The sequence below is a fragment of the Puntigrus tetrazona genome, chromosome 14 (assembly GCF_018831695.1).
Source record: "Puntigrus tetrazona isolate hp1 chromosome 14, ASM1883169v1, whole genome shotgun sequence".
NCBI lineage: Eukaryota > Metazoa > Chordata > Actinopteri > Cypriniformes > Cyprinidae > Puntigrus > Puntigrus tetrazona.
The window spans coordinates 16,414,521-16,428,179 of NC_056712.1; the positions used below are offsets into that span (position 1 = coordinate 16,414,521).

General features: G+C 39.5%; 3 protein-coding genes across 4 annotated transcripts in view; 1 reads left to right on the top strand and 2 right to left on the bottom strand.

Annotated features, from left to right (window-relative positions):
- The window catches only part of mrpl11 (mitochondrial ribosomal protein L11), a 28,945-nt gene extending 21,818 nt beyond the window's left edge, over positions 1 to 7,127 (bottom strand). Inside the window, exons 1-2 of the mRNA XM_043258073.1 lie at positions 6,981 to 7,127; positions 2,407 to 2,573 (exon numbers count right to left, since the gene is read on the bottom strand). Coding sequence (XP_043114008.1) covers positions 2,407 to 2,529 — 123 coding nt within the window. The 5' untranslated portion in view covers positions 2,530 to 2,573; positions 6,981 to 7,127. The remainder of the gene's footprint in view (positions 1 to 2,406; positions 2,574 to 6,980) is intronic.
- Positions 7,128 to 7,344: 217 nt separating this feature from the next.
- On the top strand, positions 7,345 to 8,488 carry pfdn6 (prefoldin subunit 6). Of its 2 annotated transcripts, none has more exons than XM_043257511.1 (4): positions 7,345 to 7,537; positions 7,839 to 7,909; positions 8,016 to 8,140; positions 8,222 to 8,488. In XM_043257511.1, the coding sequence occupies exons 1-4, from the start codon at positions 7,474 to 7,476 to the stop codon at positions 8,340 to 8,342; spliced, it is 381 nt and encodes a 126-aa protein (XP_043113446.1). In that variant the 5' UTR covers positions 7,345 to 7,473; the 3' UTR covers positions 8,343 to 8,488. The 2 variants fall into 2 exon arrangements, with proteins under 2 accessions (XP_043113446.1, XP_043113447.1); XM_043257512.1 differs by having other exon boundaries at positions 7,352 to 7,405.
- A 3,893-nt stretch (positions 8,489 to 12,381) lies between these two features.
- her5 (hairy-related 5) lies at positions 12,382 to 13,281 on the bottom strand. The gene is made up of 3 exons (XM_043256512.1): positions 13,234 to 13,281; positions 12,966 to 13,061; positions 12,382 to 12,882 (listed from the first exon to the last, which is right to left on the bottom strand). The coding sequence occupies exons 1-3, from the start codon at positions 13,279 to 13,281 to the stop codon at positions 12,382 to 12,384; spliced, it is 645 nt and encodes a 214-aa protein (XP_043112447.1).
- Between the last annotated feature and the right edge of the window lie 378 nt (positions 13,282 to 13,659).

The window sequence follows — 13,659 nt, forward strand, 5'->3', positions numbered from 1 at the left end:
GAAAAGGGACTCATTTATCAAAGAGCTAAGAGCTTATACCGCATTTCATTCATGATTTACATGGAATATTTACAGAACATAAAAGCGGACAAACTTGCATGACAAATGCTAAAAATAAGCCTAGCTATAAATTAATTGAATTACAGGATGCAGTTCCACATGAAGCTGATTTAGCTTCAGATGTATGTCAGACATATGAACCAGACCAGAATGCCATTTCTCAGCCTTTCATCTCTCTCTCTCTTCCTCTCTCTGTTCATTTAAAATGCACACCCTCCATGTTATGTCCCCTGCTTTCCAGTAATGAAAATAAATCAGTGAAAGGAACAGAACTAGAAGGGTCAGACATGCACAATGTATGCTGAGTGAATATTTCACCCCAAAATTAAATGTTTTGCATAACAATTTTTTTTAATAAAAATATTGGGGTCACCAAAGCTTTTTTGTATCTGTTAAAAATACAGTAAAAACAGTAATATTGATGAATATCATTACAATTAAAACTTTTCTGTTAATACTTACATTTTAAACTGTAATTTAATACGTAATTTATTCCTGTGAGAATCATTATAATATGCTGATTTGCTGCTCAAGAAACATTATCATCAATGTTGAAATCAGTTTTAATATTAATCAGTTTAATATTTTGGTGGAAACCGATGCATTTACTTTAAAGATTCCTTGACGAACAGAAATTTCAAAAGAACACCTTTTACAGTATGCATATATAATTTATGTATCTATATAAGCTTAAGAAAAAATAAGAGTTAAAACGTCTGTAACACATAATGATAACTTTCAGGCAAATGATCCCATTCTTAACATAAAAATAATGTCTTATCGCAAAAAATACATAGTAAATATATCGATTTTCTTTTGATTTTTAGGGATGAAATGAGATGTGAACTTGTTTCAGAAATTCACCCATTTACCTCAACTGAGCACAGTGTTAGTCTGCCTGGTCTCCATGTACAAAACACTTGAACTATTGTCTTATACACCCCTCTTTTATTCTGTCCTCTGTTTCTCTCCTCCATCCGGCTGAGTTAATTTCTCTCTGGACTGTAATTACTCTCCTCCACAGAAGCTGTCAGTTTCCCCCCTCTCCTCCAGAGCTCCCTCTTTTATTTCTCTCGTTTGTTTAAATTTGCCCCCCGGCCGACAGGCAGCCTACCTCTATGCGCTTACCCTGTCAGGGATGGTTAGGCAGACGAGAGAAAAAACGAAGGAAGGAGAAAGCGGGAAGATTAAAGGGCCAGAGCTGTAAGCTGAAGGCCTGCTGCCTGCAATTTATTTACAGTTTAATACACATAAAAGTTGAGCCAAAGATGGCAGCATAGGCACAAAGGCAAAGCAGAGCTCAAACAGAGCTGACAAGAGCAGGGGTAGACACATGCTCAAACACGCGACTGCATGTGTTTAACTGACATATGGTGCCGCTCTGCTTGACTGATGCTCATTACACCTCATATTTAGTTCACAACAGCTTTCTTCAGCAGGCAAGCACACTCAAGAGGCCAGGTTGACTCGCACTGGCAGAAGAAAATGTGTCTCATTTATTATCATCAGGATGGGCAAGGGACTGTAATGACATCATTGCAGCTGTAATTAGCTTGTTAGTTATGAATGTGCTTTACATATGTGAACAGAGGTAAGCCTGTGTCAACATTTGGCTAAACGGTTTGCCCAGACAGTCCCTATGGTGGAGGAAAACATGGCTGTAAATGAATGAAATTGGATGTTTGTTACTGAACGTTCAACTGCTTCAGAAGGCAATTTCAAACGGTCAAAGCTATAGAGCAGTGACAGCTGACATGCTCGTAACATAGCACTGTTCACACCGTGGCGCTTTCTTGACCACAAGAGCAGTGGTTCTCAGCCTCTTTAACTCCGAAGACCACCATTACAAGCAGCAATATTCAAATGCCAGACACTCTTATTTTCTGTCTATTGAAATATGTAATTTCAGGATTCCAACAGTAAAAACAAAAATGTGTTTTTGTAGGCTAGCTCATAAGTTAATATCTCTCTTACAAAAAACACAACAGGGTTTTCTTTTGGCTTTTTGGATTATTCCAAAAATTAATCTCTGTGACCAACAAAAGTTTCTAATTATAACCTGCTTTGTTCATCATGGTAATCTTCACAAATTTCCTTGTGAATTAATTTATGAAATATTAATATTGTCTTAAAGGGATACTCCATGCAAAAAAAAAAACATTTTTAAAAATTAAATAATCGTTTTATCAAAATCCTATTAAGAATGAGATGTGCTAAAATTAATTGGAAAAAAAAAAAGAGCTGGTTAAGAACCACTGCAAAGCAAAGACCGCAAACATAATAAAGAATAAAATAATGAAGCAGGAAATCAAATCAGTGTTGAAAGATAGAGGTCTAAAAGCTTACCTGTCCTAGGATGGGGCCCAGTGGAGGCCCAGGAGCTGCCTGGCCGGACCTTAAAATTGCTTTGATCACAGATCCAGTATCCACCTTTTTCACCACCCTGGCTGCTTTAGATATCTTCGACATTGTCTAGGTGTCTGGCCTGCCACACGTCTGTCCGTCCCCTTTGCCTGTTGGGAAAGGTAATTATTGAAGTCTCCTTAATTCATTAAAAATTCAACAAAAAAAAAAAAAAAAAAAAAAATCAATACATGTCCAGAGGTTGAAAAGTGAGTTACACAAAAGCTCTCCAATCCATAAAAGCTCTCCCAGGAGTGCATGGCGGCCTTATCTCGAGACGCTGTAAGTGAAGACAGTCGCGAGGCGAAGTGCTATGAAACCTCAGGCCCTTCAGAGATAAGGGATAAAAGCACAGGTGCGTCACGCACTCGAGGAGCTTCTGTGCTTGGCTGCCTTCAACGATTCCCTGCACTCTGCTGATCCATTACGGTTAGCTAGCGCTCTATGGGTCCAGATCAGGAAGGGTCGATGGAGCAGATTGGACGGTAGCCACCGTTCAAGCTCCAAAACACGCACAGAATTAGCGTCAAGCGCAAGGGCGAAAGAGTGGTACCTGGTTTTTCCATTCAAGACGGAATTCAATTACATGATTCAATCAATTAGTTGAGTGGTGGAAATGGCCTGAAACATATGCGCTCAGGGAAGCATGAGTCATAAAAACCACACCCCGTAATCTGATATACACCAAAGGCAATAGAGCCCATTACGCATTCAGCCGATCGCAGCCTGGCTAATTACAAATATAACAGAGAACTTGACTCATTCTGTGACAGTTCAAACCAGGTGAAAACAATATCTCCAAATTATTCACAGCGCTCCGTTCCCAGGTTAACCCGACTATTTATATATTCATAAATGCAAGGGAGATGAGGACGGAGGTGAAATAAACACACCTCGCTAGCCACACGCTGGAACGCGCCATTGGTTTTAATGCCAGGTTAATCCTCGCATCTGTGCGCGCAAGGAGACGAGCAAGGAGAGCTTTTCGCGAACGTCTTGGATCTCAGAATACACAGGCTATCTGTGGAGAGCAGAAGCAGCAGATATAGGCAAAAATCACACCGCGTTAAAAAATTATTCTCAGGGTTTTCTTTAAAATGCCAATCACATGCTGGCCTTCATTTCGCCGTTCTATTTCATGCTGTTCTCCAAACATATTTTGCCGTTTTAAAAAGCATGCTGAAGCTCAAATCAATTTAAGAGGCAGTCGGGGAAGGTTGGGCTGCTGGTAAACCTCCACTTCTTGGCAGGTGGTCCAACCGTTTTAACATATTCAGAAGCAGAAGAGGACAATCAACAATCCTGTGAGCTGAATTGAAGCAATTTATTCGGAACATTGTGTTTGGCACCAATTTACTTTTTTTGAGGGACGGTTTACTTGGTGTCGACAATAACAGTGTTTCTGACTGTTTTGAAGAAACATGCATGAAATTTCTTCCCATTTAAAGCAACTCTGTTGACGTGATGGGGATGTAAAATACACGATGAAAGAAAAAAAGTCTGAGGATGAATGACTATACACTGCAGGCATGTTCTGTCAAACTTTGCCGTGCTCGCTAGGTTTCCTGCTTTGAAGCACTCTTTGGCTTTTCAAATTAGATTAAATTGCTTGGGAAAAAACATTTGATATTCTCAAGAACAAAAACATGTTTTGTTTGAAGTACTGCGATTAGGAAATAAGAAACAGCATGTACACACTACCTTTGTAGCTTACGCCTGATAAGATTTCAATTTTAAGTCTCTTATGCTCACCAAGGTTGCATTTCTTTAAACAAACTTTTTGAACGTATTTTAAAATAGCAAGGCAGAACTTCCATCAGCCATTAAACTCAGGGTTATGTGATCCTTCAGAAATCATTTTAATGTGCTGGTTTGCTGCTCGTTTCTTATTCTTATCAGTGTTGCAAACAGCTGTGAAATACTGGGGACTTGAAAATACAGCTACTGTATGACCTAACAGCATTTTACCCAGGGAAAATAATGATTTGATTTGTTTACCATTTCAGATTTTAGGCTCATTTAAGGATCTGGAAATGCTGAAACCATTACTGCATGGCACATCCGTATCTGTTTGTTTGCTACAAATGAATCTTTATCCAATATGATTCTATTCTACGTTCTTTGAACAGAGAATAATGAAGTAGGTGCACAAACAATTGCTTCCTGAAAATGAATTGTTGCAATGTTTCACGCTGAAGTATCTTGGCCATAACAATGATAAAAAGGAAATGCCAAGCTCTGGGATTTTAAATTGCACTGGGAAAATAGGGCAATATACCATTAGCAATAAATGAACGTGGCTAAGGTTTATTTATTTATTTTGTTAAGCATTTTGTCCATTGCCCAAAAAAAAAAAAAAAAAAATTGGATGTTAAAAATCCCTGGACTCGGTAAAGTGAATTAATATCTTAATGCAAATTCAGAGAAAGCAGTAACGCAAGAAAAAACCTCAGAGACCTAAAGCAGCTCTGTTCTGTCAAACTTCAGTTCAAAGGGATAAAAGCAGGTTTCAGGAAAATGAAATAGTCAAGGGAGTCAATGGCATTAGCATGGCTACATCATTCGTGATTTAAGATGACAAAGAGAGACAGGACTCTCTTTATGAAGTGATTTAAGAACCTCAAAATCATTCCCTCTGCAGCTTCACATTTACATTTATAGATTTACAGCTCCACTTTTGAAAGCCAGCCAGTTCATTTGGATTCTCGTTCTCTTGATATATCTGTTTTTGGTTTGAGACAAATTGAACTTGCAGACATGGGAAAACATGTTTGTTGAGGCAAGAATAGCCCATTTAAAATACTGCTGAACAAGCGATTGTGGTTTTCGCAAAGTAGACAAAAGCTGGAAAATAAATGAGGAGGAAAGTGTATAAAACATTTACGCATAGCAGAAATGACTGGTAAAATGATTTAATTCCTTCTACCAGCTTGCACAAAATGGGAAGATGTGGGGAAAACTGGCCTTCCTGCTTTCGCTGTTGTGTACAACAGTAAATGAAAACATTTGCTCGCTAAATGCGGCTAAATGAAGCAGCGCAGACACAAAACTGAGATTCTGTCCTCCTCAAATAACAAACAATGGTGCAATACAAGTCACAATTCAGCAAGCAGGCTGCTGTTTCGGAATTCAGCTCAATTCCTCTGATGCCCTGCAGGTGCATATTGATTTTGACAAGACCGCAGAGTATAATTTGTGATAACCTCAGCAAAGAGCTAAACTGCCTTCTAATTTACAAGCAGAAAAAGGTGGGAATACTCAAACGACATTGAAGCATCACTACTGTGTCAAATATAACATCATTAACAACACGGGTTTCAGTCAACAAATGTAAAAAGGTGGGAATATTCTGGTTTAATTAGTGATAAAGAGTGTGTTTTAGGTCAACTATCCGCTTAGTATCTTACTCTTTGCTTCCCTCTGAAAATGTTTTTTTTTGTATACGTTTCCACCCCAAGGACAAATTTATAGTTTTAGTTTGCATAAAATAGTTACCGAATTCCATTCCATCCTTTCTCAGAATAAAGCAGTCTGCTTTCTGCTGCACCTTCACAAAATGGAAATGAGCAACAGCGCAGAGCGGTTTCTCTGGCTCTCTCACAAAACAGGCTCGGAGGTGAGCTATTGTGTCAAAAGGCAGTCTTTCACAACATCCAGCTCTGAAATGTGCCACTCAAACTGCAGAGATCACACTTAAAACAATCAAGGGCCAAAATAGACTTCAGGCACCATATTTAATCCAGACCCTTTATTTTATTTACAAATATCTCAAAGACCCTTTAGACCATTATACTTCATCAACATATCAAAAAACACACCCAACCTGCAGCGGTGTCAGGATAACAACAATAAAAAGCATAATAATAACAATAATAAGAATGAACAGCAATATCACTGTACTGAATAATACGGCACATATTATGGCTACATAAATCCAGTTCATTTTAAACAATAGTCTATTTAATCTAACAACATTTGTGACCAAAATGTACTTGTGGGGTTGCATGCTCCAAAAGGGCTGTTTTTGACTACAAAATGAAAACTAACTTGGTTCAATGCTGAACGTTTTACGTCGCCAAAGCACGCATCCACGTGACCACAGCTGTTTAAATCCCTGTTTGCCCTTTGACGGATGCTGTCTGTCAAAACTCTATAAAATGAAGCATGCAACGTCTCCCAATACACATGCAGCTAACATATTTAGTACTTTAAAGCATAACGAGCACATTAGTAAATAGTGGAAAACCATAATCCTTCATTTAAACAACCGATAATTACAACCCGTGCAATTTAAGCATTGCTGTGTTTTGTAATTTCACACAGTTTAAAGAACGGAATAAAACGCTTTTTGAAAAGATAGAATTAGCAGTCACGATTGTAATAACAGAGCTTTAAAATAACAACGCATCATATAGCACATGAAGGTGTTTTACCTAAAGATGCTTAATGAGCAGCTTCACGTACAAGACACAAGTCGCATTTAATTACGATATAAGTAAAGATATGGTTTACATTACCTGCTGGTTTGATGATATGTGCTCGCGTACACCCGAAAAAGGACCTTCACGTTAGTATTTAAACCATGCGCGCTGCCATGTTGCCTTTGCTGTCACTTCAGACGGTTTGGTGAAACCAGAAAGACTGCCCCCATACGGACAGGAGGAGTATTACACCTATACATACAGGAGGAATGTCGTATTTATATAATGAATGTTATTCGTAGGGAACGCTACATAACATTTAAATATAACATAAATCACAGTGTTTATCTGAAGTGTCGTCAGTGAAAACCAATGAGCGTTTTGCATTTACTGGGCTTCAACACTAGATGGCGAAGCGACCCTTTTCGTCGCCTGTCAAACCGCCCACGTGAGCATTGCGTCATTTCCCGTGCGCCCCAGACCGTGTTGCATGAACCGTGTGCTGGCTCGCTGCTTTTGTTGTAAGATATCTCCGCTTGTTGTCACATAGCAACATATAAAGGGGCCCGTTGTTAGAATAGCTGTTGTGATGGCTGAAGCGATTCAGAAGAAGTTACAGTCTGAGTTGGAGAAATATCAACAACTGCAGAAAGGTATGCCATCACAGCGCTAGCTAGACAGCTATCCATGTTAGCAGTCCTCCCAACACTCTCTGCGTCTGCATATTGACTCGCATTTGAATCATATTTTACTTTAATGCACAAAGAAGTGCCTGTAATTACAAATTAGGCCCCCGAAGAATGACTGATTGAGCTTGTTAGTCAATGTCTTGAACTGTCATAATGATCACTAACGCATAATAGTCACTAAAAAGTGTTTGTCTTTGTAACGTGTTCGATTAATACAATGTATATTTTATATAGCTTTGTATTCAAGTCGTTTTATTTTCCACAGATGTCAGTAAAAGTATGTCAGCGAGACAGAAATTGGAGGCACAGTTGACCGAAAATAATATTGTTAAGGAGGTAAGATTACAGTGCATCTTCCACATTTATGACATGCTACATTACCTCATTATCACATACCTTTTTAAAAAAAAATTATGCTTTACCGCATGTCGTCCCTTTGTAGGAGCTTACAATGTTGGACAGCCAAAATACAGTTTACAAACTAATTGGACCAGTTCTGGTCAAGCAAGATCTAGATGAAGCCAAAGCAACAGTGAGCAAGAGATTGGAATACATCAATGGTGAAATGTAAGTTTTGCATTTGACTTTGTTATTCGAGTGCGTGGCTCACATAGGCAATCCCCCTAACTGATCTCTTCTCGGTCACAGTCAGCGCTATGAAACCGTACTGAAGGAGATGGAGAGGAAGTCTGAGCAGCATCGGGAAGTTCTGTCCAGCCTGCAGCAGGAGTACCAGCGCGCTCAGGGTCAGGCTGTTGGGAAAGCTTAAAATGGATTATGATTCTGGACACTAGTCCTGTCCGGCAAAACTCAGAGACTGAATATGCCTGCTAATAACACATGCTTGTTCACATGTCTGTTAACAGAATCCTGTAGGTTTTTTGTTTGATGCTGTCAATAAATTTTGGTTATTTATGTCCAGCCTCCTCTTTTTGTGAAACATTCTCGTTTTGACATCAGTGGACCCTTAGTTGGGAAAACAGGTGAACTACAAAATATAATACATAACTGCAAAAATATAATTTGAGTTCTTATTTGCTCTAATAGCAAAAAAGCACTAACGCTACACTGTGTTGTAACACTCACTGAATCATTTTTACACTAATAATAACTGAAGTACCTCGTGGCATTCTGTGAAAAGTGTCTTTATAAATAGTGAACAACGTGATACCTGCCACAAGTTTTTAACATGGGATTATACTGAGTTTGGGTTACTTTATACTAAATTCAAATGCAATAATGCATAATTCTGAAACGACTACATAGACTAAAAGGAATTGAAAGCTTGGTTTTTCATACAACAAACTTGATAAAATTAAATGGTTCAATACGTTGTCTTCTACATTTTATTTTATGTATTTTAGTGTACTGTATATTCTCTGTATGGCACAGGAATCCAAAAAATACACAAATACGTTGAATATAAATCGCAGTTATATACTGTTTTAAAATATAGATAAACGACAAGAAATTTCATTGATTCCCTGTATGCATTTTTTGGCTTGTTTAGGACGATTTGTTGCTGTTTTCAATAAATGCCAATAAATACACTGATGCTTTTAGGAAAAATGGTAGGTTAGATAATAAAAAAAAATACAAGTACAATTCTCTTTCCTGTTTCATGGGATTGCCTGTAGAATGTGTAGAAATGTATGGGAAAGTTTCTCCATTCTTCTCCATTTCGTTTTATAAAATGAATTGCGGGTACCTCAGGTCATAGTAAAAGTACAACTATTTTTTTTATTAATGGAACAGCAAGGCTTGTGGATCTGCATGCACAAATGATTCTGAAAAGCTCAAGACCTTGGTCAGGTAATACCTCACACTGCTGTGCATCACTATGCGCCAAGGCCTTGAGAGTGGACCAGTGAGGCGGCTCGTTTTTCTAATTAAAGGGGCAGGCGAGTGGTGCATGCGGCCAGATGTTGCTCAGGGTAATGTCATTGAAGCGCTCGGTCAACAGGGCGTGCATCCGCCCCTGCGCAACAGGCCATCAGACGCGCAATGGAGAAGCGCTGAAGCACAGACGTCCGCATTGTGGATGCTTACCTCCAATTAATATCCCGCGGAGGGGGACCTGTCCCCCTTCATTTCCCACCCGCCGGGGATTAACGCACATGAATAAAAGGCATTAGAAGCACGGCGCTACTTGTAAGGGAGCTGTATACGCTTTAAAAGCAGGTTGCCAACGCACCCGCATTAACTCCAAATCGTAAACTGTGGCGAAAAGCTTCTAAAGGGATTAGCTATTTATCGAAGCAATAATATGCAAAGCTAATTAAACAGACTTTGAGGTATTATACGCCTTTTTGAAGTAGGTAGACCCTTTGGACTAAGTAGGGTGCATTATGCACGATAATGGAAGCTTTATCACTCCGGGCTTTGAGATGACGCCAAGCTTCCGACGTGAACACGCAATAACAATATTACATGTAATTGTTGAAAACAAACATGCATTGCTCGAACTGTCGTTTGAAGTAGAGTGCCACAGCGTTCATTTATTATTTTTATGCGTCACGGCAAAACGCGCGCGCGTGTCCGTCGTCACCTAAACACGCGCGCTGCGCTTGTTTTTATAACCGGGTCAGAACACGCGCCGGTTTAATTTTACAGCTCTTTGCCAAATGGCCAGGATGACCACATGCCGGACTGGTGAAGCGGGACGACGGCCTTGCTATAAACGCCGTTCCCACGAGTTAGGTGACAGTCGGAGGAGAAAGGCAGCACCTAACGCTCGCGCGCAATTTGGCAACATCTGACAACAGGCGCAAAAAAATAAAATAAACCACACGCAGCTTGTTTGCTCGATAAAGAAGACTGACTAGATCGTGTCAAATCAACCCGCCATGAGCGAGTTAAGTTTAGGGGGAAATGTTTAGGATGTAAGTTGAAGTTTTGAAAGCAAGAAAGCAAGATGCCAAGTTTCGGTATTTAAAATAGCATATATGCAGGCTAAAAAAAAGTAGCGATGTGATGAAATAAGAGATAAGAGATGCAAATAATAAATGGTTGCGTATAAGAGCAACTTTACAGCCTGCTAAACTTCTGAGATCTAACTGAATTGGCACGGATTTAAAATCTTTGGCGGAAACACGACATTCGATAGTCAAAAATAATTTATAGGACCGCTTTAAATCACATCTGCATTTTGTAATTGTGCGTTTGATATACTTGGCTGCGCGCGTTGCTCTTTGTTGATCAGAACAGACAAAAGCACACATCCGGTCTGGATAATCTATTTACACCCTTTGTGTTGAATGGCATTTGGGAGACTTATCTGTCTGTAATAACCGGTTCAGGCATCAGCCGGTGCATGGCATCTTTCAAAGGTCTAATCTCATTTCAGCCCAAACTCGTTTATCTAAGAGCTTATCCAGAGCGACAAAGCGAAACAAAGCTGCGCGTGAAGGTTGATTTAGGGCAGAGTATGAGCTTTAAGTACAACTAAGCCATTATATCTAGTGTTAAATCTACTTTACAGGTCATACGGTTTTATGACAACTTTTAGTCTTTAAATACTTTAGATTGTACGGTTTAAGTCTTTACAGTAGTAGACCTGGCCTAACTTTTGCTATGTCAAAGCCTAATATAAAATTAATTACGACCTAGTGATTTAAATATCAATGGTTTTTGCGTTCAGTCGGATTTTGGACGCATATGTGATATGGATTAAGACGAAACGTTTGGTTTTATCAGTTCATCCAGAGTTTATTGTATATATAGATTACAAACATGTTTAAATGTGGAAATCTGTTTCTGTTATAAGCAACAATAATAACTTTTCCCAACTCATCTCCGCCAATTGTTGCTAAAAAAGCGGATCTGTGATTTATTTTGGATTCATTTAAGATACCATAATAGATCGAATGATAAATTCCAACATCGTGTTTTTATAAATTAAACCGACATTTGCTCAAAGGCCCGTATAGACCACACCTAAGCAATCTACACCTCAATACTTTATATCTTCCACAGATTAAGCGCGACGTTACCAAGATGACCAAACGATTGCCCGATGAAAATCTGCAAATGCCAGGACTGTTATCGAGTTATCTACCGTTATCACGTTGGAACGCTGAACATTCACACCGGCGTCTGAAGAACAATGCCGTTCAATGCCGAATATCTCTTAGGAAATGAATTGATGGACATGCAAGCATTAGAAACAGGAGCAGGCCAAAGATAAAAGAATATATCCTCAGAGAGGTTTAATTCCTTGTTCAAAGTAGAAGAACATACTTTACGAACATTTCACATGTCAAAAATTTAAAGCTTCGTTATTTTGTTCTGACCAAAAAAAAAAAAAAAAACCTCACGAATTAACATTTTTCATCGTTTCAGAAGAACACAAATATATGGCAGTCACCACAATAAAAACAAAAATGACACAAACCGGTGCTCTGAACAGTTTCTTGGCACTCAAGTTAAAAAAAATAAGAACAAAACCATTGAAATGTTCACCTTGTTAAGTACATTATTTTCCATCAAAACTGGATTTAGTAAAAGTCTTGAAAGAAAATTCTGCTGGTATAAAAGCATCAAAGCTCTAACTGAGAAATATATTCAACTCAACACAAATGTGTATCTCGTTTGTTCGGCTGTAAGATCACTATACAGGCACAGACTTCTCAATGCCTTTTTATAACAAAATAAATCTTTGGCATCTACTGTACAAAATCCACATATTTACACGAGTCACAGTCTGCTGTCCCAGTGTTGCTCCAACGCCGCTGAATCATTAATCACGGTAGACCGAGCTGGCCTTTTCAGTCTTTGGGGAGTTTTGCAGGGACGTTGGACGTGATCTCCTACCAAGGTCTCCAGACAGCGTCATAGAGCATTACAGGTTGCTTGGGACTCGAGGTCATGTTGGGAGCAGAAAGACCAGTTCTTTGGGCGAGCTTCGCGCAGCCTGATGGTGTGCAAGAGTTGCTCAGCTGGACAAGAGCGAGATGCTGCTGCCCGGGCCCTGATGGGTCCTCACCGAGACGCACCTGAGTCTCTCTGCGGGATGGCGTGGACAGTAGCTGTGCTTTGTGAAGGTTCCCGCATGCTTTCTCCACTCCCTGTCCAAACTCGTGGCTCTTGCCAGCAATAAAATTGCTGACTCGTATCAGACACGTCCTCATTCCATCACGATAGCTCTGACATTTGCTGGGTGAGCTCAGCTCCTCATCAGACTCCTCCGTGCGTGCTCTTTTTCCTCTAGTGATTTTAAAAGGGTCGGCCCCCGGTCCTTGGTCAGCTCTCAAGAAGTGCACAACACTTTCCAGGATTTCAGCCTTTTCCACTTTAGGGTTCTTGAGTTTCTATTGAAAACGAACACGTGGTCAGATAAAGACACCTTTTGCAGACTAAGTTAACTTATAGTCTTTATAGGTACTTAATTTACCTCATTGTGTGTATTCTCAAGCAATAGCATCCTTAGAGTTTCAAGGCTTTGATTGATGCGATCTCTCCTTCTTTTCTCCATGAGGGGTTTCGAGACCTGCAACATGAAAATAGCGCGGCTTTAAATATTATGGTAAAATATCGTTCTTCGGAGCGCTTTTTGTCACACTGTCCCAAAATATGCAGAATAGCCAACATGTAAGGCTTATGTGAGTTACAATACATTTTCAGAGGTCAGAAAATTGTAAATAAACAAAACATTTTTTTACCCGTCTCGACTCTTTTTGTTCTGGCATGTCTGCGGCTTGCTTACTCATTTTGGCGGTTAACGAAATCGCTTCAAAATGAGATCATAAGCACCGTTTTGGAGTTCAGGTCATTTATGGCACCGTCAGTACACGCCCACTTTTCCCTTCATGAATAATAAAAGTAGACGAACCAATCACGGGCGTCCTTGAGCTAGTCCCTCATTAATATTCACACACATGCTGGACGAAAGAGACAATGCCTGTAAATAATGTCAATTGTGAAGTAAGAGCCAATAATGACCCATTTAGCCACCCACTGGGATGTTTAAACGATGGCCATTGAGTTAAGGTATTGCCAAAGATTATCAAAGAGGGTTTGAACCATTCACATGCGTTATAGGCCCATTTAAAAGAACCTCTGAAAGGCGATTGGGAATATTACTGTTG

Coding starts and splice junctions, on each gene's coding strand:
- her5 (XM_043256512.1), bottom strand. CDS start 13,281: ATGAGTAAGCAAGCCGCAGACATGCCAGAACAAAAAGAGTCGAGACGG. Junction 13,062..13,233: donor AACAAAAAGAGTCGAGACGG/GTAAAAAAATGT, acceptor TTCATGTTGCAG/GTCTCGAAACCCCTCATGGA. Junction 12,883..12,965: donor TTGAGAATACACACAATGAG/GTAAATTAAGTA, acceptor CGTTTTCAATAG/AAACTCAAGAACCCTAAAGT.
- pfdn6 (XM_043257511.1), top strand. CDS start 7,474: ATGGCTGAAGCGATTCAGAAGAAGTTACAGTCTGAGTTGGAGAAATAT. Junction 7,538..7,838: donor ATATCAACAACTGCAGAAAG/GTATGCCATCAC, acceptor TATTTTCCACAG/ATGTCAGTAAAAGTATGTCA. Junction 7,910..8,015: donor AAAATAATATTGTTAAGGAG/GTAAGATTACAG, acceptor GTCCCTTTGTAG/GAGCTTACAATGTTGGACAG.